General features: G+C 37.3%; 1 protein-coding gene across 2 annotated transcripts; it reads left to right on the top strand.

Moving 5' to 3' along the window:
* The first annotated feature begins 5,372 nt into the window (after window positions 1-5,372).
* mark4a (MAP/microtubule affinity-regulating kinase 4a) lies at window positions 5,373-24,067 on the top strand. 2 transcript variants are annotated; one of them, XM_082169839.1, is made up of 18 exons: window positions 5,373-6,053; window positions 9,768-9,965; window positions 11,737-11,790; window positions 15,617-15,665; window positions 15,796-15,861; window positions 16,106-16,176; window positions 16,317-16,373; window positions 16,763-16,999; window positions 18,904-19,023; window positions 19,225-19,324; window positions 19,469-19,578; window positions 19,660-19,834; window positions 19,919-20,130; window positions 20,752-20,855; window positions 20,960-21,244; window positions 22,473-22,555; window positions 22,980-23,024; window positions 23,430-23,642. In XM_082169839.1, exons 1-18 carry the CDS (start codon window positions 6,003-6,005, stop codon window positions 23,492-23,494), a joined length of 2,082 nt encoding a protein of 693 aa, XP_082025965.1. In that variant the 5' UTR covers window positions 5,373-6,002; the 3' UTR covers window positions 23,495-23,642. The 2 variants fall into 2 exon arrangements, with proteins under 2 accessions (XP_082025965.1, XP_082025964.1); XM_082169838.1 differs by lacking the exon at window positions 22,473-22,555 and having other exon boundaries at window positions 23,430-24,067.
* Window positions 24,068-25,962: the final 1,895 nt, after the last annotated feature.

The raw sequence follows: 25,962 nt of genomic DNA, 5'->3' as shown, positions 1-25,962 counted from the left end.
ATCTGTGTTGTACGTCACATGTAGGCTCACTATTGGCCGACGCTGGTCATGTGTGTCATGCGTGTGACGTGCAACACAGACTCGCTACGCTATTACACTACGTGAAAAAACTCGAGGCCCAGAGAGAAGGAAATAAATAGTGAATAAAGTCGTTATTTTTGTTTTTTTTGCGCACAAAAAGTATTCTCATCGCTTTATAAACTTAAGATTGAGCCACTGTAGTCACTTGGACTATATTAACGATGTCTTTAATGCATTTTCTGGGCCAGCAAGTTATAATGTCTTAGAAGCCTATGGAGGAGTGAGCCAGCTCTCAGATTTAATCAAAAATATCTTAATTTGTGTTCCGAAGATGAACGAAGGTCTTACGGGGTTGGAACAACATGAGGGTGAGTAATTACTGACAGAATTTTCATTTTTGGGTGAACTAACCCTTTAAGTACACTTTCTGAGTATCTGTACTTAACTTTTCTTTTTCTGTTTTTCTGGAAACTTTTTACTTTTAACTTCACTACTTTTGTAAGACAAATATCGTACTTTTTACTTCACTACATTTCTGTCAAGGTCCTTGGGTAGAAAGTAGTAACGTCAGTCAGGGGATGATTTTGGTCGCAGGGGTTGCATTTTGGTTGGAAATGAAAGTCGGGTTGATGTCAACATCCAACATCGGACAGACGTTGGATTTTGGTTGGAAATGAAAGTTGGTTTATGACGTCAACCCGATTTTCATTTTCAACCACAATACAACATCTGTCCACCATTGGAGATTAACGTCAATCTGACGTTGGATTCTGACATCAACCTGATTTTCATTTTCAACGTTGAGTTTGGTCTTCTAAATGCGAATTTTGTCATTGTTTTGGAGCACACTAGCTTATAGATGGAACTGGATAATATTCTGAATGTTTCTGATCCAATCTGACTTCTGACCTATAATGCTGCCTGGATCATAATCATACACTGTTCGTTCATTGGTCAGAGGAGAACTGGCCCCCGACTGAGTCTGGGTTCTCCCAAGGTTTTTTTCTCCATTCTGTCACCTGATGGAGTTTTGGTTCCTTGCCACTTTTGCCTTGGCTTTTGGCTTGCTTAGTTGGGGACATTTAATATTCAACAATATTATTGATCTGCCTTACTTAAGGTGGACGATGACGCAATTTTCTTCTAGAAACAAACTTTGTTGTATTATTTTCATGTTATCACTGTGAAGCTGCTTTGATGCAATCTGTATTGTAAAAAGCGCTATATAAATAAAGGTGACTTGACTTGACTTGATAGATAACAGTAAGGCTAACATATTCATACTAAAAGCCAAAAAAACTTTAAATAGGGCACTATTTGAGGGAACAGCCATTTGGGTGTCCGAAACCATTGTGGACGTTATTGAGTGCACTTATTCAATCTCACATTCAATGCCACTACTGGAACTGTGTTCTAGAAATACATTTGATATTGATGAGGGTAGGCAGGCATTCAGAGGCATAAGGTACTGTAAGTATTACATACAACAATGCAACAATAATAAAACAATGCATTGACGTTTACTTTTTACTTTTGATATTAAGTACTTTTAAAAACGAGTACTTCTGTACTTTACAACTTTTACAATACAAGTAATATTTGACCAGTATCTGTACTTTCACTCAAGTAAGGAATTTATGTACTTTGTCCCCCTCTGGTATCTCAAGGGGAATCCTGAACTTCCTCAAAAGTCTGAGGTGTGGAGGTGGTGGATAAGATGCAGGGCTCTGATGTGAATAGTGGTCAGGATGGGGTGTGTGTCTTGAAGCATTCAGGGTATGAAGGACAAGGCTTTTGGCAGCTGTGTAAACAGTGTTTTGAACTTAATTCTGGCAGAAATTGCAGCAAGTGGGCAAAACTGGAGCAATAAGAGATTGTATTTAAAAATCTTTAAAAAGGCTATTCTTCATAAAGAGGCTTTGCTCCTTCTATGTTTGTTGTAATGCTCAAAATGTATTTTCTTGTCTGTAGTACCTTTGTTTGCCTTGTAATGGCTGTGGCCTGCTCTTTGCTCTCCATACTGTCCTGTAAAAAATAAACAAACTATATGTTAAAAATAGACATTATACATTATTTACTTTGTTAGCAAATATTACAAGTCTTGAGGTGAACAATTCATCAGAATGTTTACCACCCAACCGCCAGTCTGCTGTGAGCTAGAGATGGTGAGGAGGTGCATTAAAATCAAGCTGCGCCCTCGTAATACTCAAGTAAGGTAAGTCATAACTCTTGTTTCATATGGACATAATGGCTTAACAGGAAGTATATTATTTCAAGGAAAAAGACACTGGCTGTGTCCGAAATCGCATACTCTCTTGAGTAGGGACTTATTTGGAATAAGTAATTACTTCACGACCGCTAATAAAAAGTATGTTCTAGTATTAGTGTGTGTAGTATTAATTTAACTATCATGTAGAATTATCATGTGACCTATACCATAGTCAGTTATGTCGCTTCACTGCCATTAACAAATCCTCTCCCGTGGCCTCATGGGACAGTAAAGTGTCAATCGTTTGCTAACCTCAGATTCTCGCTGGAAGTAGGTCATCCGAGTACTTTTTTGCCTATTTGAGTACTATGTATTCAGACATACTACTTTTGTCACATACTGTTCTTCGCCTACTATATAGTAGAGAAGTATGCGATTTTGGATGCAGCCAAGGTGTCTTTCTGCCATTCCACCTCAGGATAGCTGTTAAGATTTCAGACATAGTACCCACAAACCTCAGACAGCGTACCAGCTCACACACTGTTTGGTGTATATTGCACACAAAAGTTTATTTAAAAAGTTTTCTAAACCACCAGGCCCTACAATTATGATTAGATTAACGCAATTTCCAGGTGCACAGGTTTTATGCTGGGGAAAGTCATTGTTTAAGCTGCTGCAGTGAGGGCTTCTGAAAAATGCATTGGACTTGACAAAAGTTGGCTATGATTGCATCATCAGATTTAAATTAAATCCATGCTTAATAGCAAGTTAATGAATCCTGAGCACAGCTGTGTATTCCTCTTTGTTATGTCTGTGACATAATCACTACTTTTAACTTTTGGATGGACTGTAATTCTGGCCACAAAATTAACAAACATTTTCTACTCATTTCTTTACGTTTTTGTTTTGTTTTTGTTTTTTTGTGTAGTTCCCTGGACCTGTTACATTATTTGAGTTATCACTGACATTTTTTATATTACAGTAAAATAATTTTATACAGTTAGCCGGTAACACTTTATAATAACTTTAATTAATAAATCATTAACAAACATTATATAGCCTAATGCTTATGTAACAGGGACAGAAAGTGTACTGTTAAATGTATGTATTGTTTATTATAATTCACACAAAAATGTTAATTTATATCTGGTATACCTGCCTGAAGAATGAGCGTTTTCCTCTTTAATTCCAGTTTAATTGCTGTGATGTCATAATGAGTCTGCATAATTTCCTGTTTTGTCTCCTCCTTTTCCTCTTGGCATTGTTAATGCACTGAAGAGGTGAGGATTTTTCTGGCTCCTGATAATCTTAATTGTAATTATTTCTTTTATGCCAAATATTCACTGCAATGTATGTGTATTGTGTTATTTTACTTATCTGTGTGGTTATTTTTTGTCATTTTACCCTATTTAAGTTATATTTTTGTCTTTGGCCTATATATGTGGAGATGAAAGCTCATGGTGATTAAATGTACATCACATTTGTTTTATAGAAGCATTATAAGGGCGATTCACTCAGAGTCAGCTGTTATTTGTTTTATATATCTTATCTCTGTATTTTCCTCTTTTTAAACATTACATGATGATTAACAGATCATTTAATGTAAATTGAAATGCTTACAAATGGCATTTAACTTTCAATTTATATGATTAAGCACTTTTAAAAAATCTAAATGATTTCAACAAATGGTTTACAATGATTAAAAGCTTAATAAATCATTAACACACATTATATGCTTATCGGAGTTAATATATATATATATTCAAATAGCTATGAGAATGTGTTTTGTTAATGTTTAAATACTAACAAATCTCATTAAACTTAGATTCATATATTACCTAATGCACTTTTACATTTGTTCATGTTTTTGCAGTACCCAATCTAAAGTTGAAACTCTTCATTATAGATGTTTATAAATGTTTACTAATCAATTACCTTTATATGCTTTGGACTTTTAGCTACTGTAACAACATTTGTGTAAAGGGTGGTTAGTAAAGTTTAGCCAAATGCTTGTGACAACCATTACACATAATTGTCATTTGGGTGCAAATAAATAAAAAAGTGTTTTTATTACCTCAACACTTAGTATACTATATCCTTAAACAGAATATCCCTTACGTCAACAGGAGAAAAATCAATTTTTCAAGAAAAAACTTGTAATATAAAAAGTTTGAACCGTGTTTCCTTATAGTGATCAAACTGACCCCTGTTCACTGTTGACCCCTTGGTAAAATGGTTAATTGACAACAGATGAATGAAATGGAGAAATGACAGAGAAGGATGACAACCTGTAATGGTACGTGGCACCACGCACACCTTTAGATAGCAGACAGTTAGAAGAAAAAAATTGCATTAGGTAAATATATGAACTGAAGTTTAATGACATTTGTAAGCATTTTAATTGACATTAAATAATGATCTGTTAAGCATTAGAATGTTTGTTAATGATTTATTAATGAAAGTTATTTTAAAGTGTTACTAGTTAAACTTACTATCCTTAAAAGTTTGACAAAATAGCTAATTGTGCATGTAGTTCAATAGTTTGGGCCAGTAAGTTTTTATTTTATTTTTTTAAATAAAGTAATACTTTTATTCAGCGAGGACATTGGTGACAATAAAGACTTTTTGCATTGTTACAAAAATGTTTTTGTTCAAATGCTGTTCTTTTGAGCCTTCTATTCCTCGAAGAATCCAGGAAAAAAAATGTATCTCTATTTCCACAAAAATATTAAGTAGCACAACTGTTTTTAACATTGATCATAATAAAATGTCACATTGTTTACATTCAGTCAAATGCTCAGCTATACAGACACAGTCATCTGAAGTCAGCTGCATCCTTTAGAGTTTATAATCCTGTCCTTTGCCACTAGCCTGTAAATATAGTCAATATAATTCTACGGTTCTCTCGGTCATTCTTTTTTATTACAATTTGACTGTTTATAAGAAGATTGATAGCTGCAACACCTTGAGCTATTCTCCTTGAGCTCAATATACACTTTTTAATAAGTAGCTATAATGACTATAAAATGAAAACGAACAACGATTGAGATTGAAAGACCTCTACAGTCTCGGAGAAGTTCTCTATCAGATTGTGTGGAGCTCTTTAAATTGTCCATCAGTGCGCGCGCGTGTGCGTCCGCGCGCTTGAGTCAGTACCGAGACGAGCGAGAGCTAGCGGAGGCAGCAGTGGCGCATCTCACATATATCTGCCGCTGGATTATAACGGCTGCTTTAGGATGTGAACGGATTTCGGCCTCGTCACCGGCCAAAGCTTCTGTTTTCCCATGACAAACATATGCGACAAGAGAGCGAGCGAGCGCGAGAGTGAACGGTACAGGGGAGCGGAGAGATCATCAGTATTATTATGAGAAAAGAGGACGGGGTTTTCGGAGCCGTATTTGTTTTGCTCGCGGAGATGAGGCGGGGGGTAGTGAGTCGCTACAAAATCGTTGGGCTCCGGCCAAGCATTACTCTGTTTTAGCACAAATATACCGCCGCGCTTGCGTTTACATCGTCAACAGACGCGTTTGATCGCTACGGTTTGCATCGCAGAAAAATAATGCAGCTGTCTCGAGGACATCTGTGAGATTTGCGGACTGCTGTTGCCGCTGCCATGACAGACGCAGGCTTTACCGAGCAGGCGGTGTGAGACGACGAGCACGGCCCCAGCTGCAGCAGCACGGCCGATGTGGGCTGCGTTTACCGGGGGAGATTAAATCTGTAAATACTGTTCGCGCTATTCCTCTTTAACCGTTTGCAATCTCAGGGAAAAATGTCCTCTCGGTCTGCTTTACCGTCTGCGAACGACCGGAGCACAGATCATGTAAGTATCATCATTTCAAATGAATTATTATTGTTGTATCATCTAGGCGCTCCGTTTCCACACATATCCTACAACGCCCAGTATTTAACGTCAGATGCACGGTCATTTTTGCTGCCGGGATTGAATATCAGGAATTCATTGCCCTGTATCGTTCATTCATGGGAGGATGGAGAGGCAGGATACAGTGGCCCATGTACGCGTAGCAGGTTCTTTGGAAAAATGGGCCGCATCCTTGAATGTGCAAAGCAGCAAAAGAGGCGCTGCGAAACGCGCAGGCAGTAGAGCGCCATCCGCATAGTGTACACATCAGCGCATCATCTGCGCACGAGCGCGCGCTCTTCTCCCAGAGAGGGGTTTTGCTTCATTGGCAGAATTTGCGGGAGAATAGCAAGAAGCTCTGAGCATTCTGTCTTTGCAAATTATAAAATGAATATAACCTTTTGGGGCTTCAGAGTCATATAGGGAGGATGAGCTTTTAGCGTTAGCTGTGATCTGCCGTCTCCGTTCGTCTACAGTTGCGTGCTCCATACTCAGACGCACTGGCTGATGTAGTGGCCTACCAGTTATGCGCCAGCACATTACAGTGTTTTATGACCTGACCTAGACTTCTCTGTTGGTTAATGTATTTAGTGTTGCTTCAATATCTTAGTAAACAATCTAAAACAACTATGGTTTTACTTAGCCTGATTCATTTAGGATACTTAATAAAAGAGAGTGCTGTTGATGTAAAATCAGTAGGGATTCAATTTATGTGATGTTTGACTGCTTGATTGAAACTGTCTGAAAGCTTATTAAAAAATTATAATAAAACAAAATATCAGCTGATGGTAACGCTTAATGAATATAATTTTACTTGCTGTATATTTTAAAGCAAGCACCAAGGTAAACGTTTTAAGTAATTCATTAAAGTGTGCACAAACTACATTTTCTGTGAAGGATCAGGTTGTTGATGTCTTAGAAACGGAGAAACCCGTTTTGCATTTGGACTGTCTGCCTCTTTTTATTCTACCATTCAAAAGTTTGGGATTTGTCAGATATTTTTCAATGTTTTTTTTATATAGCCTAGCCTAAGTCTCTGATGCTCACCAAGCCTGCATTTATTTAATCAAAAATACAGTAAAACAGTAATATTGTTACAATTTAAAAGAACTGTTTTCTATTTGAATATATTTTAAAATGTAATTTATTCCTGTGATGTCAAAGCTGGATTTTCAGCATCATTAGTCTTCAGTGTCACATGATCCTTCAGAAATCATTCTAATATGCCGATTTTCTGCTCAAAAACATTTCTTATTATTATCAATGTTGAAAACAGTTTTTCTGCTTAAATATTTTTCAGTGCTACATTTTTTCATGAATTTTTTAGGAAAGTTGAGAAGAACAACATTTATTTGAAATGGAAATCAAACATTATATATGTCTTAAAGGTCACCGTTTGATCATCCTTTTGCTAAATTAATATTATTATTTTTTAAGAAGTCTTACTGACCCCAAATGTTTTGAATGGTAGCGAACAGTAAAAAATTACTCCTTTCTTTCAAATTCAGTATTGTTATTCTTTAGACCAACTGCCGAAACATGCACAGGATTCTGGGATGTCATAGACAACAAATTATATATAATCTGTCATCAAAAACAACCAGATGAAGACATCTTAATAAATAATATGTGACACAAATGTTGATATGGATGTTGACTTCTTACCTTTGTGTACAGACTGCAAAGGCAGCATTTTTCAGCTTTCAGACAGTCTTAGAGAACACTAATATGGTGGTTATTAAATGTAACTCTGTAGCACATGATGTTTCCATATATGGGACAGAGACAGAGTTTTAGGATACAGAGCTAAGATAATGTGTGCATGGTAGGCCTACATTTTACTGAGCAAACTTGTTCTGACCATAATATACCATATATTATGGAAAGTTGGGGCATTTAAAGGTCTTTGCACAGGATGCATAAGATAAAACAACCAAATCATTAATATAATTAAAATATGAGCCAGATTTGGACTAAGCTTACTTAACACCCACACATGCTCTCTCACATTTGGGATTCTCCCAATAAACCCTTTTCAAATAGGAGCAGTCTATGCTATATTCTTTATTTATTTGGTTTTAATTTTTCAAAAATAAGAGTGAGACCTGGTGCACAGTGTGTGCAGTTTGGCATATTGTGTATATAGCGTAGGATGCTGTGTGTGAGGTAGAGTCCAGTAAGAGTATGGCAGGGCATCGTTAGTAATTTATTCAATCCCTGAGCTGTAATCCCGTGGTCAGCGGTGCAGATGTGGACCTGCATGGGCATGTTTTGATTTCTGTGTGAGCTCCTTCCTCTCCCCTCTTAAGGGGGGCAGTTGGAGCCATTCAGTAAACTTCACCAGATGTTAGTTTGAGTGTTCAGGGTTTAGGTTTAAATGTGCTAATCTAAATAGTTTAGTTTCAGCAGCGACAGACTAAAACCTCCATGGCAAAGTAAATTAATCCTGTATTATAGGGCAGAATTACTCACACATCAATGCTTACGCTCTCCTATACCATCATCACATCAGCCATCTAAATGATAATTCATATGATTTCAGTCACCATTTATTAAGGTTGTGCATGTGTTTGTGTTTCTCTGTGAATTTTTTTAATTAGATTTAGACAAAAAAGCTGAATTATCTTTATTAACTTCCCCTCAGATGTGCATTATTCTAAATAATTTTAGACCCTGAAAAACACACATAGGAAGGCACAGAAAGTTATGTATTTCTTTATTAAATTCTGTATTATATTATTGTAGCACAAACTGTTTGTTTCATCGTTTGTATAACCAAAGCTGTGAGGACTCCTTTAAAAGCAGTTACAAACCCTTTGTAAATGCGTGAACTAGTGATGCACTGAAATAAATTTTTTACCAAAACATTGAAACCAAAATTAAAGTTTTATTTAGCCTAAAAACTAAACCTGAAAATAAAGGTTGAGTAATTAAATTTAGCAAATTAGGCACAGTAATTTGTGCAGTTGTGTGCACGAAACAGACCCTGACATGGTTGAAACGCATCAATGGAGAAACACTAATTAAATGCCACTGTTTTAGTCAATGGTGTCGGCCCACCAAAACTATTTCGGACGAATATAGGTTGCCGAAATTCCGGTGCATCATTGCCTAATCCCAGATTTGAGCAACACAACTGTGACATTGTTCTTTTTTTTTAAATTGTTCACACTAAAGTAGTTAAATTAAGTATTGCAGTGGCCAAAGATAGCAAAACATTGGTATAAATAAATAAAATACTAATTACTAGCCACTACAACAGTTGTGTGGCCCATCTGCATTAGTGTAGACTGATTTTTGTGTGTGTAGTAAGAGGCTTAATCATTAAATGAGGATTTAATTCAGAAATCTGGTGCAGTCAATCAGTGCTGTAGCTTTAGTCTGTTTCACTAATGATTCCTTTCTTAAAACGTTCCTATTCCTCAATAAAAATTCTGCTTTAATTAATTCAATTAATAAATCTACATGCAATTTCTGTGATCTAAGCTAACTACTTGTCTTTTTTACTGGCTACACGCACAGGCAGGTTAAATTTCTTTCTTTGAGGCCATTTTCTTATTTCTGTTTGCTTCAACAACAGCACATGTTCCCTCCCCAGTTTAATCCAAACTATTTGTTTAAACTTTAATTCGAATAATCTTAATACATTTTCGATGTGTCTGTCTCTTCGTCCAGCATGCGTCTCTGGGGGCGAGTCGTTCAGAGAAGGGGACGAATGTGTCGAGTCGTTCACTGGGTGCCAGATGTCGTAACTCCATGGCCTCCAGCTCAGACGAGTTGCCCCACATCGGAAACTACCGGCTCCTTAAAACCATCGGCAAGGGCAACTTTGCTAAAGTCAAGCTAGCCCGCCACATCCTCACAGGCAAAGAGGTGAGAGAGAAAGAGAGAGTTTACATAGGTAAAACCAGAAGGGTGTGATAAGATGTAGCTACAGGAGCTGCTGTATTAGGTCTCATTCTCATTAGAACACTTTTCTTTGACCACAATTCTTTGGGTGGTATATTTTTAAAGTGGTCCAACTTAAGTGTGAAAATTTCCACGCCCACGCTTATGCTTTTTATAAACCAAAGCTGATATAGTGTGATTTTAGATAGACTTGTTAGTGGGCACCAGAGAGCTTTAATAATCTTGGACAATAATAGAATGTGATATTTAAAGAGTAGTTTTATTTTTAATTTTAAATTTTTTAAATGTACATATTTTAACACTGCATCAGTGTTAAAATATGTACATTTCTAAAAAAAAAAAATCAAAAATTCAAAAGTTTAAATACCATTATAGAAAGTCTGCATAATTAATAGTGCACTTACGTGTGGCAGTCTGGAGCCACGTATACACTTTTGGGAGTGACAGCCGCATTTAAATGCAGATGGGAATCCCTTCAATTATGGTTGTGTGTGTGCATGGAATACAATCGTCATTCCCAGACTTAAAATGGTTTATATAACCATAACACTATTGTAGCTATAAAATTGGTAGCATGGATGCTAAAAGTTTTTTATTTTTTTTATCTAAGTAATGTTAGTGATCAGATAATTTTTAAAATAAAATACCCATCAATGTGCTTTGTTTATACGCCTTAAGTTGTTTCTAACAGCATGTGCTCTGTCTGAAGTGTACAGTATGAGTTACTTCTAGACTTCCACATGGCTGGTGGGAGCAGCTACTGGAGAGACTGACAGACTGGCATGAGAATTTGCGAATGAGTCAAGACACATGGCTCTGTCTCTGACTTGCGCCACGCGAGAAGAAAAGAGACATAGACACACTTCTAATTACATCACTGCATTAACAACTAGTTTTACAGTTGGGTGCTGTACACATTTATCACTACCTGCATTTTTTTATTTATTCAATATGTTTGTCACTCCTGAAAATGACCAAAACTCTGAAGCAAGGAGCAGTTTTAAATATTGACACAGATTTCTCTTCATATTATTATGCTATTTTCTTATCTATCTTCTGTAGTATTCTAATAATAGAGTCAAATATATAGCCTACAGTACTGTTCAAAAGTTTGGGTGAAGTAAGATATTTCTTTAGAAGTAATTAATGCTTTTATTCAGCAAAGATGCATTCAAATGATCAAAGGTGACAGTAAAGACATGTATAATGTTACAGTACAAATAAATAAAATAAATGCTTTCTATTCATTAAAGAATTATGAAAAAATGCATCACGGTTTCCACCAAAATATTAAGCTGCACAACATTTTCAACACTGATGATAATAATAATAAGATTAATCATAATAAATGACACTGAAGACTGGAGTATTGACTGCTGAAGATTCAGTTTGGAATAAATTACATTTTAAAATATTTCTTAAATTGTAATAATTTACTGTGTTTTTGATTAAATAAATACAGCCTTGCTGAGCATAAGAGACTTATTTTAAGTATTAAAAATTCTTACCAACCCCAAACTTTTGAATGGTAGTGTACATATTGTAATTTTTCATAACCAAGAATTATTTAAACTGGTTTCCAGTTACTCTAGCAAGTTGCTTTTGATAAAAGTATCAAATGAAAATCAAATGACACTATAACGGTTTGATTGAGTTTTTCTGGAGGCTATCTACCTGGCTTCAGGAAAAATAAATGTTTTGGAGCTCAATCACTAATTGTGAATTGTACATTTAGGTTGCAATAAAGATTATCGACAAGACTCAGTTGAACCCAACCAGCCTACAAAAGGTAAGACCATTAAGTATATATTTAGTATTAATGTTTTCAAAACATTTTCTTCTTTATTAAGACAACTGTCGACAAATTCCACACAATGATGTAATTTGAACACATTTAGTACAGAAACGGGAAAAAATATCCATGCACACTCTATATAAAGTGTCCAGAAAATCACATATTGAGTACCACAAGTGAATAGTGCATATATATACTCTTGGAAGTATTGCAGTAAAGTGTGTGTGTGTGTGTGTGTGTGTGTGTGTGTGTGTGTGTGTGTGTGTGTGTGTGTGTGTGTGTGTGTGTGTGTGTGTGTGTGTGTGTGTGTGTGTGTGTGGTGTTTAGTGTCTCTGTTGAGTCTGCGCTCTCGCCTGTATGCCAGTGACTCATCTGTCTCGTAATAGATTATCTCCGGCCTTCATTCCTCCTATTGAAGCCCAACACTCCACATTGCTCTGTGTTTGAGCATACATCAAGATTTGTTTCTAATTATTGACAAACCTATGTTTGTTAGGCTTCTGTTTTTGAACACACTTGTGAAAACAGTAGTTTGAAGTAATCTGGATGGATCTTACATTCAGTTTCAGCACAGACAACTGTGTTTAATTCAAGAGCTCCCCTTTGAAATGTAGTAACTTAAGCATCAGACATCAGTGATACTGTATGAACTGTCTTTTTTATGGGGAGCATAAAAAATATCTTCTAAATATCTCTAAATATCTTCTGTATTTCCATGCACTGTTTGGTTATGTCCATTTATTCCAAAGTCTTCTGACTTATCTCTTTAAATCTGGCCATGGGCAGTCTTGTTTTCAAAATGCATCATTTGTTTGTGTGCTTAGTGTGTGTGTTGGAGAGGAGAGGTCGACAGCTGCGGTTCTCCACAGGCCCAGAATGCCCCACTGTGATTCAGTATTGGCTCTGTAACACACACACCGTTAACTGTACACAAACTGTAAACCACCCTTATTGAACATAAGTCACGTTTGGCTTTTTGATCACTCATATAGCTGATATGAGCTGTTATAGTGCTGGAATCACTGTTTATTGGAGCATTTGCCTGTTGTCAGAGTAAGTGTTTGTCCCATCCCTCTTTTCTTGCCCTTTAGTGTTCCACATAAAGGAAAGCTTAGAGATTTGTCCTGTGTCATGTTGGGTCATGATTTGTCTGGTTTGCTAGATGATAGCTCCTATTTGATCTCCCATAAAATAAGTATAAAAAGTATGTTTACATGTGACATGGCTCACTACAGCATTCATTCACAGTATGTGTCTGTCAGCAATGCTTCTTTCTAATCTTCTTCTGGTCTTCTGATCTGCATATTTTTTTGCAGTTAATTCAAACATCTCTGAACTCTTATGTCAACAACACAGTTTTAAACATGTTTATTTTACTGTTACATGTTTATTAGGAGTATCTAAAAGAAAAAAATTAGGGCTAGGACTTTGCTCTATCCTCTGGTTGTTGATTGGATGATTGGATTGAGGCCGATCTAATATGAGCTTGCAGTCGATTGTAAGAACGGGGTGGGTTTAAGTTGACGAAATGACTGGAGAAGTCCAGCAGAAGACACTTGAGAGGAATCTGTCGTTTCACTGTACAATTGTGTTAAGACATTTTGATTGAAAAAAAATTACTAGGTAAAAAAAAACAAAAAAAAACATGCATGGACATGGTTGTTAATTCAATTCACAGTTATTTGTATAGCACTTTTCACAATACACATCATTTCAAAGCATCTTTACAGAAGATGCACGAGTCCACATTACAATTTAGAGTGATTTTATCAGAGATAACTGTCTAAGTTATGTATTTCAGAAATGTACATATACAAAATTAGCGAAAAAAGGTATTCATTATTTAAACAATGTATTAATTTAATGCAGAAACAATGAGCTCATTGAATGAATACTTGTTTGTTAACAAATGATTATGACTATTAGAAAAATGTAGCATTGGTGCATGTTGATTCAGAGTTTGCGTCATCTGAAGTTTTCATAGGTGTCGGGCATCTGAAGTCTTCATGATAGGCTGGATCCAAACTGGAGCTGACAAACTCTCTAGTTACCTCAGGATGCGCATCCCAAGATAAAACAGAGAAGCAAATAGAAAATAATTAGCGTAGCTGCTGTTCATAACATTAAAGGAACACTCCACCGTTTTTTGAAATAGGGCTTACTCACTTTCTTTCCTACATTTAGATAGGTGGGCAAATGCATTTTTGTCTCAGTGCATGCATTGTTTTAGTTTGACAGGGTCGGCGCTAGCTTAGCTTAGCACAATGAATGGAATCCTTTGTTGCCAGCTAGCATGTCCTGAGTAAAAGTGATATAAACAATTTAAAAACCCACCTAATTACTTCTTGTGGCCTGCGTATTCACAACAAGTACAAATAGTGATGCAGATTAACACTAGACGATTTCCTATGCAGATATTGACTTATATATTAAGGACTATATTAGGAGGAAGCACAGGTCGAAGCACTGCTACTTGGGCGTGATATCTCTGCGCCCAAGTAGCAGTGCTTCACCTGTGCTTCCCCCTAATATAGTCCCAAGTCAATATCTGCATAGGAAATCGTCTAGTGTTAATCTGCATCGCTATTTGTACTTGTTGTGAATACGCAGGCCACAAGAAGTAATTAGGTGGTTTTTTAAAAATGTTTATATCACTTTTACTCAGGACATGCTAGCTGGCAACAAAGGATTCCATTCATTATGCTAAGCTAAGCTAGCGCCGACCCTGTCAAACTAAAACAATGCATGCACTGAGACAAAAATGCATTTGCCCACCTATCTAAATGTAGGAAAGAAGGTGAATAAGCCCTATTTAAAAAAACGCTGGAGTGTTCCTTTAAGCAAGAAGAATAATCATGTGCTTTTGATCTGATATAACTGTATAAGGTTAGGAGATGCATTATATGAATGCTAGGCTAAAGAGATGCGTCTTTAATCTAGATTTAAACTGGGAAAGTGTGCCTGAGCCCCGAACATCATCAGGAAGGCTATTCCAGAGTTTAGGAGCCAAATGTGAAAACGCTCTCCCTCCTTTAGTGGACTTAGATATTCTAGGTACTATCAAAAGCCCAGAGTTTTGTGACCTTAAAGAGCATGATGGATTGTAAGGCGATAGAAGATTAGTTAAATATACAGGAGCTAAATCATTTAGGGCCTTATAGGTCAGTAGCAATACTATTTAATTGATACGGAACTTAATAGGTAACCAGTGTAGAGATAATTAGTAATTATCGATAATTAAATAATTAGTTATATGATCTTATTTTCTCGACCTAGTAAGAACTCTTGCAGCTGCATTCTGGACTAATTGTAGCTTGTTTAGTGAAGATGCTGTAAGATCAATAACAAACATTAAGAAAATATTGTTGAATTTCCATTGCATGCCAGCTTTAAACTGACAGTAACAGTTTTTAAATAGATTTAGTGGATTTTTGTTTTTGTTTTAACACAATATTGTGCTTAGTCATAATGAAATGAGGCCATGTGACAAAAATGAGAAGAGTATTGGGATTGGCTTATAAATCGACAACCCTCAGTAACCTACAGAGTTGAGGAAAACAGCTGATACAGATTGGTTCAGGTGCATCACGGTGTTTCCACAGCAACTGGAATGGTATATTGGGTACTCCCTTCAGACTGAGAGACAACAAAATACAGAAGTATATATTCTATCTGAATTTTGAATTCTGACTGACGTTGATGATAATAAGAATATCAGTATATTCTGGGAACATAATTTAAACGGCATTGTTTTTCTTGATAATCACTGAAGAATCACACCACCTTCTCTCTCTTACTTTCTTTCTCTTTTCTCTTGCAGCTGTTCAGAGAAGTGCGGATCATGAAGACCCTCCATCACCCCAACATTGGTAAGATGCACTAAAATGCAACAAATGCATGCATGAATGCTGCTTTTATAATACTGACTGTGCAAAATAATTAGCTAATGCTGTTTAAACTTAAGCTTTCCAAAAATATTTTATCTCTTATATATTACAGTGCAACTTTTTGAGGTTATTGAAACAGAGAAGACGCTTTATCTTGTGATGGAATATGCAAGTGGAGGTGAGCTCTGAAGTTCATACTGAAGTATGGAGTATATAACATTGTGTAACTACATACTAGAACATACTTGTGTGTCCATGAAAGTACTTTATGAGCTGTGTGTTCACTATAGGGTATTTATTTGTGTAATGTGGTTTTTCCCCAGAGCTGAAACATAATGCAAAAAGACCTTTGATACTCATAACATTTATAGGTGCCTCTGTGATATTTTGGGACATTATACGTGTGGGATTTGGTTTTCCAGGTGAGGTGTTTGATTACCTGGTGTCTCATGGGAGAATGAAAGAAATAGAGGCTAGAGCCAAATTCAGACAGGTGAGACATGTACCTAATGAATACAGCACATACAGTTGAAGATCAAGGTGTTGTGTCACATTAAGCTTCTGGTTTACAGTTTCTTCTCCAGTTTCATGTGTTTTACCTGGGTCATATAATTTTTTTCTATTTCGTTTCAGATTGTGTCAGCTGTTCATTACTGTCATCAGAAGAATATAGTTCACAGAGATCTGAAGGTACGAGTTTGAATCTTTATACTGCAAATCTGCATTTTTGTCTTACAATCTGTAAACATCTCTTACACTTTTCATTTGACTTGAGAAGCAAAATTGTGTGAGGATATATCTTGAATTATGCAGATTTTTCAAACCCCATTAAATCTTATTCAGTTTTGATAATAATAAATCATTTTAAAGATCCAAAAATATAGAAAATACTTTTTTTTAGCACTGTACAAGCACTATGCTGTAAAAGTATGATGTAGTATTACTGTTTGTAGTATGTGTTTGTATCACTTTCTGTCCTGTTTATTTCTCTTTGTTTTTCTCTCCTTCACACAGTTAATCTGTACAACTTAATTATTTTTCTGCCTCCTTCACACGCTCATGACTTTCTGTATTTGTAGGCAGAGAATTTGCTGTTGGATGCAGATGCTAACATAAAGATAGCAGACTTTGGCTTTAGTAATGAGTTTACGTTGGGGAATAAGTTGGACACCTTCTGCGGTTCCCCGCCTTACGCAGCTCCAGAGTTGTTTCAAGGAAAAAAGTATGACGGGCCAGAGGTGGACATCTGGAGCCTGGGTGTCATCCTCTACACGCTGGTCAGCGGGTCTCTTCCTTTTGATGGACAGAACCTCAAGGTACAGTTATTTTGTTCCTACACTCACAATGATCATTTCCTGCCATTTTACACCCTACAGGGAAATAATTGATACAGTCTCTTATTGCAATATTCTATGATTGTGTGATATTGATAAACTGACACCAGTTACATTTCTATTTACAACAAAAAATGCACTACCATTCCTTAGTTTTAGGTTTGGTATGATTTTTAGTTTTTTGAAAGACATCTCTTTTACTCACCAAGGCTGCATTTGTTCGATCAAAAATACAGCAAACATTGTAATGTTGCGAAATAATATTACAATTTAAAATAATTTAATTCTTTGATCAATAGAAAGTAATAAAAACACATTTATTTAAAATATATTTTTGTAACAATGTAATAAATAATTTACTGTCGCTTTTTAATTAATTTAATTCACCCTTTCTGAAAAAAAGTATTAATTATAATAAAAAAATATTGGTAGAGTAGATTGAGGAAAATGTTTTTTTTTTCGGTAATTTGAATGTGTCTTAACTTTGGTTTTAAACATTTCTTTAAAAAAGTTTTAAACATTTCTTTGAACAAGTTTTAAACAAGTTCTTTAAACCCTTATTTCTAAATTCTTTAGTATCTTTGTATTGTCTGAAATTTATGACACACCAAGCCGACGTCAAAGTCATAGTCGCCAATGGGCAGTAAATTTTTTATTTTACTTGCCAGACTTTTTTCATGGAATGCAAGAACAGAGCAAATAAAAAAATTCTACATAAATGTAATATAAAATTAGATACAGGTTAGGTAGATTAGGTACAGAAACTGAATAAAGTAGTCAAATGTAAAATAACACGGCATAGTCTTCGCTGTATAAGTTAAATATAGATTAATCCTTATTAAAGTTACAAAAGTTATTCATTCAAGAGCAACGAGTGATTTTTTTACAGTGATTATTTTGTTGTTTGATTAACATTAAAACACAGACAGCAGCAGGAATATTAGGCTGCTGTCACTTTAAGACATAATGCACGGATCTGATTCTGTTACACATGCGTTTTCTTTCTCCGCTGTTTACATTCACTTAAGACATAACTGTATATGTTTAGGATACTCGCCAAGACTGTTTTTTTCACATCATTTTGTGTGAAATTGTCCATTCAAGCACAAGAAGATGTGAAAGAGAGCTCAATTCAGTATTTGCATGCTGTCAGATGCAGCTTATTGGGCGCACAGCACATGCGAGTTCTTCTTGCGCTTGAATGTTTAAATTGGCAAGGCTTAAAAACACGTAAACTTTCATGACGATGCAGCACTGCCCTGATCGGGACCGTGACAGTTCTGTCAACTCTTGGCCATCGAGCATTTAGATCTAGCGCGTCAATTCTCTTTACGTGGCATGTGTAAGCCCCTCTTTTTCTCTCACGTTAAGTGCGCGTGTGTGAGAGAAAGCGACAGAGGGTGCTCTCAGCCAAGCGACGGTACATAAAGCTCACCAGGCAATGGAATTATATCTGCGCTAAACTTATTTTTTCAGGCGATCTAATCACAGGCGACTGAAATCGTACAATTTAATAGCCATTAGCTATTTAAAGATGTTTTTTTAGTCGCCTAGCATGAAGTTTTGCTCTTAATTCCATGTGGCTCATGTTATGTTATGAAAATATTTGCACACTGGAATGCTCAGGTAAGATGATGTAAAATTAGAACAGCCTTTTATCTCTGCTGTCTTGACTCGCTTTCATCACTTTCACTTTTATTCTTGAGCACTGACACGAGCGATCTCTCTCACCAACGGCCACGATACGGATTCAGTATGCTGAATGAGCCGAAAACTAGCCTGACTGAAGCTCACCGATGGCCAGCCGTCGGCTTGGTGTGTCAAGACCCTTAAGACCACACTGATATCTGTTTGTCACACTGTTTGCTGGTGCATGTGTTTTCCAGGAGCTGCGTGAGCGAGTGTTGAGGGGGAAGTACCGTGTACCCTTCTACATGTCCACAGACTGTGAGGGGATTCTGCGCAGGTTTCTTGTGCTCAATCCCAGCAAACGTTGCACTCTAGAGGTGCCTACTTGCACATTCATTGATACACTCTACCATACCAGATACTAATGTGCCTATTTGTGTGATGTAGGATGTACAGCATGCATTTGCTGGAATTTGCTAAATGCTATTATTAGTGTATAATTCGTGTTAAGTCAAAGCAGATAAATGACTGAGCTAAGAAGTTTCTGTGTAGTCAGGATGCTGGTATTTCCTCCACAGCAAGTGATGAAGGATAAGTGGATGAATTCAGGGTTTGAGGGCGACGAGCTGAAGCCCCACATTGAGCCAGCAGAGGACTACAGTGACGCCAACCGCATTGGTGAGCACGTAGACCAGTAAGAAACTGGTTAAAGTATTTTACTACTGTTACTAACTGTTCTGTTACTGTGATGCATAGAATAAAGAGAATGATTGTGTCTCGAAATATTTCTTTCTGTTCTCATTTATTTCTTTGTCTTTTCAGAGATTATGGTCGGGATGGGTTTTACTACAGAAGAAATTAAGGACTCTTTACTCACTCAGAAATATAATGAAGTCACGGCTACATATCTACTGTTGGGCCTGAAGACTGAGGTAATACATAATACATGAGGTAAACAAAGACCTGAAATCTGAGTTTAGTTTAAACATTTTTTCATTGCTCTTTGGTCATAGGATGGCGCTGAGTCACGAGTTAGCGGCAGTATGACGTTGCCACGTGTGCGTCCAAGCCCAATGACCAATGGAACCAACAAACAATCCTCTTCTTCATCATCTTCCTCATCCTCACACAGCAAGACTCAGCGCAGCGCCTCTACTTACCACCGCCAGCGACGGCACAGTGACTTCTGTACGAGACACTTGAGCTTCAACTCTAAACACAAACGTACTTCTAATTGTTTATGATTATAATCATTATCAGTTTGTTCTGCAGGTGGTCCTAGCATGCCTGTGATGCACCCTAAGCGTAGCCCGACCAGCGGTGGAGATCGTGAGCTGCGTGAGAGCCGCATGCCGCCGAGGAAGGCCAGCTGTAGTGTAATGGGCAGTCGAACCTTACCACCATCTAGTCCAATGGTCAGCACCGCCAACAACCCCAACAAGGCAGAGATACCTGATCGCCGCAAGGAGATGACCGCCACCACAGTGAGAGAAATTTCTCTAATTGCATCATTATTTTATTATATACTATTGTTGAAATGTTTGGGTTCAGAAGTTTTTTTTTAAAGAAATGAATACTTTTATTCAGCAAGGACGTATTAAATTGATCAAAAGTGAGGGTAAAGACATTTATAATGTTACAAAAGATTTCTATTTCAAATAAATGCTGTTTCTGTTCATTAAAGAATCCTGAAAAAATGTGTCATGGTTTCCAGAAAAATATTAAGCAGCACAACTGTTTTCGACATTGATAAAGATAAGAAATGTTTCTTGAGCACCAATAATAATAATATAGTAAAATAGAAAAGTTATTTGAAATTGTAATAATATTTCACAATTTTGTATTGTATTTTTGAGCAAATAAATGCCACCTTGATGAGCATAAGTGACTGAATCCTAAATATTAAAAATAATAATTTTGCATCATAATTCGTTTTTAATTTACATTTTTAATACTAAAACTTTCTGTTTATTTTAATTACATTTTGAATTCTAGGTTTTCAATATGGTCTCATTTTATGTGTGTACATGTAGCATTGTGTTTTGTAATGATATTCTTTATTTTGTGGGGGGTTAATGAAATGTTGTCTGCCATCTTCCTTGCAGAACAATATCCCAGGAAGTACTATGACCCGTAGAAACACGTACGTATGTACAGATCGTTCCAACACCGACCGACACTCGCTGCTGCAGAACGGCAAAGACAACAGGTGACAAACACACATTCACAAACACAGTCGCACTCTGTTACTGTGCTGCATATTGCAGTGCACTGTCTGCCTCTCATTCACTGTCTGTGTCTATCTCTCCTCAGCTCTCTGGCTCACCGCCTCCCTCCCACCTCTCCCTCCACTCTCAGTATTGTTGGAGCGGGAGCATCCTCCTCTTCTTCCTCAGGTGAGCGCTGTCGGCTGACACGTGGATCCACCATCCGGAGCACCTTCCATGGGGGTCAGCTCCGTGACCGTGTTCCGCCCACCTATGGACCTCCGCCCACGTCGCCCACCCTCAGTCATGACGCTGGAGCCCTGCCGGCCAATGCCCGCAGCCGGGCCACCTCTAACCTGTTCAGCAAACTCACCTCCAAACTCACACGCAGGTAAGAGGAGAAGTTCTTATCACACAAATAATGTGCATAGTTATGCATTAAAAAGTATCGCACATCATATGACAGAAAACAGGTTTAAGCATCATTTATAATGGAAAGCTGTCTCTGATCCAGATCCCACTGATTCTAAAGCTGTTTACTCTGACACAGTTTTTTTTTGCTGGAGGTTTGTTGGTCACTGTACTTTTAGTCACTACCTGGCATTTGTGCTGCTGGATGCAGCAGTGTATAATCCATTATATCATATGGGCTTGACATTAACACCATCCAAGGTGTGGGTTTCAGCAGTGGCGTGTAACGCATTCACTCCTTCTAGCCACTTTGGAGTCTTTTAAAAAGGCATCTGAAATAATAAACTAAGTGCAATTTAGTGTTGTCAAAAATAAAGATTTTTTGATACATATCGATACTGAAATATCTGAAACACTTCCAATTCAAATTTTCGCAGAATAGATACACGATACCAGCTGCACTTTCTCGATTTCTCATCTCTCCGACAGCGAGTTGACACACAAACCCGCCTCCCCTCACTCACTCGTTTAATTTGCTCTGGATGAATATTGTTGTTGTTACAGGGCTTGAATTTTGAACAAAGTTTTACTCATTCCCGTGGACTTTGTGCTCAAGACCCAAAGTATGTGCACATAAAGCCGCCTCTCAGTACTATTGAGTTATTTTCGCTGCTTATTGCACTTAAACAGTCAAATACACACAAAATAATGTTAAAATGCCAGTCTTGGTGAGTATTCATGTAAACAGTCAGTTTTGTGAACGTAAGCAGTTAAGAAAGAAAACGCATGTGTAACAGTATAATGGATCCGTGCATCAGGTCTTAAAGTGACAGCAGCCTAATATACCTGCTGCCAAATTTTTATATTTTAATAATATCTCATAATTTGGCAGCAGGTATATTAGGAATTCCTTCTTTTTTTTTTTTTAAGAGCTAGAGTACGACCTGTCGAATAACACTGGGGAATTCTTTCAGATTAAAAATGAGTTGTACACTCATGCTTCACACCTTCATCATTCCTTGGCGTATTGCCTCTCTTTTTCAAGCTTTCCAAGCTTACAAATGTGTACCTTTCCTAATCTCTCCCTCTTTGTTCTTATTTCTTTTCCTTTCTTTCTCCCCATTTTCTCTCAATATCACTCAATCCTTCTGTCTATGACTTTCTCTCTATCTTTCTCTTGCTCTCCTCATTTTGTTTCTCTCTCCTAGGGTCAATCTTGACCCCTCTAAACGCCAGGGCTCTAATAAATCAGTGTCGGGTTGCACTCTTCCACAGGGATCCAAAACAGTTAGTAAGTTCCCCTGTCTGCCTCTGTTTGCCTGTCTGTTGCCGCTGCACGTCCGTCTGTCTCTGCACATGGCACGCCTATCTGCATGCAATGTCCTTTGCAGAATTGTGCAAGTCTGACAAATAGGTTGTGAGGGTGAGGAAAGTCTGGATGATGGTGCATGGAGGTTTTGTCTCTAATCGGTTTGCATGCATCCAGGAACATGCAACGTTTTTATTCGTTATGACTGTTACTTTGCTCAGATCAACATCAGGATAGTTAGTTATATTGACCAAATTGCAGATTAAATTGCTGGGTCATCTTCATACAGGACTGAGAGATCCAGATACGCATGTTTGTCTTTTTGTTAGTTATGTTGGAGTTGTGTGAATGGATCGGTCACTGTTGGGATAATGCAGATCATCTCAAGATGTGTGCTTTTTTGCAGGATCACAAATGAATCTGAGGGAGTCAGCAGATCTTCGGTCACAGGGTGAGTCCTCATATGATACTACATGTTATGATCAAGAAATATCCAAATAAATGTTCATGTCTTGCCGACTTTAAGAACGGACTTTGTCAACAGATTGCAATGAATAGACTAATATAAACTTCAGCTGTGGATAATTTATAGCATAATTGTTATACATTTAAATAACACTAAAGCATCAATACACACACAAAGTAACAGGGAAAAAAATCTGCCAATAATTAACATAAAAATATTATTAATAAGTAGTAATAGTAAATAATAGTAATAAAAATAATAACATTATACAATTGCATAAAACAAGGGTGATGAAAGCAGTGACTTCTTTCTGAAGATGTGAATCTCAAATATGATTTTCTCAGTATTGGTCTGTCTCGTTCTCATGCTCTCTTTCTCTCTATTCTCCAGTGGCCATTTATCTGGGGATCAGAAAGCGTCCCAGTCCTGGGGCAGGGGAGGGGGGTGGGATGTAAGGGGTCGTTTCCCCCGTCCCCCCCGGGCCCCTGCAGAAGTGGTACTGGCCTTGCGTGAGGCAGCGAGGGGATGCGGCTGCCAGGTCCGGCACGCTGGCCCGTTTCTGCTGTGCTGCAGTCATGGGTCGGCAGGATCAAAAGTCGCATTCCAAGCTGAGGTGTGCCAACTGAGTGTGGGTCCCGCAGAGGCAAACGGAGTACGCTACACACGCCTGTGGGGGGCTCCCCTCGCCTTCAGGCACATCGCATCGCAGATCTCTAAAGAGGTGGAGCTCTGAGGGGACGGGGGAGAAGACTTGACTCGTAGATGTCCCCTCACTATATCCGTTGTTATAGAGATCTGACCTATGTGTTATAGACAAAATCTGATCCCTCCAACAACACTCAACACACACCTGAACACACATACACGTAAACAAACACAGTCACCATAAAAGCACCGGACACTCAATCCTGACAATATGGAAATCTAAAGTACAAAAACAAGCACACCCCTTCCATGCACATAAACCTGAGCGCTTCTTAACACGGATACACACACACACACACACACACACACACACACACACACACACACACACACACACACACACACACACACACACACACACACACACACACACACTCACTCACTCTCTGAACAGCCTCATTCACTGGGTCTGGATTGAATCCAGTTTAGTATTTTTATTCTCATTCTAGTCATGAAATTCTTACTTCAATAATTGATGTCATTCTTTTTTTTAACCACTTTTGTATGTTTTCAACAAGTCTTGACATTTTAAACGGGTCATCATTTTTATGTTTTTGTGATTTAATGTGTCTTACATTTTCTTAATACTAAGTCAAAGCATTGAATCATTGACAATGTAGGACTGTAGCTGCCAATGAACTATATGCACAAATGTGAAGTTGGCAAACGTATCCTAACTTCATCACAGCTCACGGTGCCCACCCAAATCCACATCACATTCGCTGGCTACCACCAATTTGATTAGGCTGCTAGCCAACCATCTACACTTTGCTTTTGAGATTGTCCAAGCAAAATTTTGTTCCCTAGAAAATCAGTTTTTCTGATGTTTTTCAGTTTACTTACTTTCTACCATGTTTAATTTAGAAGACATTTAATGCCAAATTACTTTCCCTGACCCTTCTCGGACAGGCACGTTGATTGGTTGGTTGTTAATGAAACTTTGCATATAGTCACCTCTCCTTTTACCCAGTCTGAGTGGAGTTGAGGTTATCACATGAGTGATTTTACTAAGACAGATGGTTTTAGTGTTCAGTGTCATAAAAAAGACACACTTCCTGCGTTGTAGATATCTGATTAAATTTCATGTCTAGAAAAAAAACACCTTTCCTATTCAATATTATTTAATTGTCAATAGATTCTCTCCCACCTCCAGTATTAAAAAGAAATAGAAAAGTAAATATCCAATACAGAAATGGTGTTTGCATTGCAAAATATGTTGTGGTTTAGCATTTGCAGACATTAAATCATAGTCACATTCATTAGCACATACATGTCGTCTTTTTTCCATTAAAATTCCTAGGCTTTATATGACTAAATTGGTATTGAAAAATCTTTTGATCCCTTACCCAATCATTTTGGCACCAGATATCTAAAATGCAGGATGTTTTAATGCAGGAGTACAGGAAGAGGTTCAGTGCTCTCACTACTGAAATATGTTTTTGGGGCAAATGCACCAACAGGGCTTTGAAAAACGTGATTTATTTATTTATTGTAAAATCAGTTGCACTTGCAATCTTGTAATAATATGGCATCTATATGGCTCTGTTTCCATTGCAAAATCTTTACAATGCTGTGTAACTAACAGAAATGCAGTTTAAAAATGGACCATGGACATTGTGTCATGGACTGGTCATGTTTTCGCTGTAGCTCGTGTTGGTTTTTTAGCCATACACAATTTTGTCTCTTTAACAGATTTGTAATCATGTTATTATCAATTTAACAGGGGTTTCATTTGCAGGTTTGAGACCTGAATAGAATATATATGCTGCTTCAGATTTTTTTGTTATGGGTAGAATTAGGTTTGTTTGGAGCTTATTTGTTCTTTTTTAAAATAATACTCTTGGCTTACTTTTTGATCGAACCAGTTCTGGTTTTTGATGTGTAACAAGGCCTAGTTTTGCAATAGTTGTCAATTTGCCAAGCATAAGCAATTCACAACCGATGGTGATCAAAATGTAATTGTGAATGGTGATAATTGTGCAATAGCATTAGATGTTACTGTCATGTCTAGAAGTTGTTTCTATCTTAATGCAAAGCCATGCTTTGACCCTGTTGGTGCTGCCAGCCCGTAGACAGTAAGATATTGATCAAGTACATGGTTTGAGCAATGAGGGCATAGTGTATAGGACATTTCTTGCTAGTTCAGTTTGGATAAACAGGTTGATTTAATATGGTTGGTCTGTTATTTTTTGATTGGGGAGTCATTGTGCTGTCATGT

The sequence above is a fragment of the Leuciscus leuciscus genome (genome assembly GCF_965113295.1).
Source record: "Leuciscus leuciscus genome assembly, chromosome: 5".
Classification (NCBI taxonomy): Eukaryota; Metazoa; Chordata; class Actinopteri; order Cypriniformes; family Leuciscidae; genus Leuciscus; species Leuciscus leuciscus.
The sequence above is the reverse complement of the archived record's forward strand: the minus strand, read 5'-3'. Positions and strand labels throughout refer to the sequence as shown.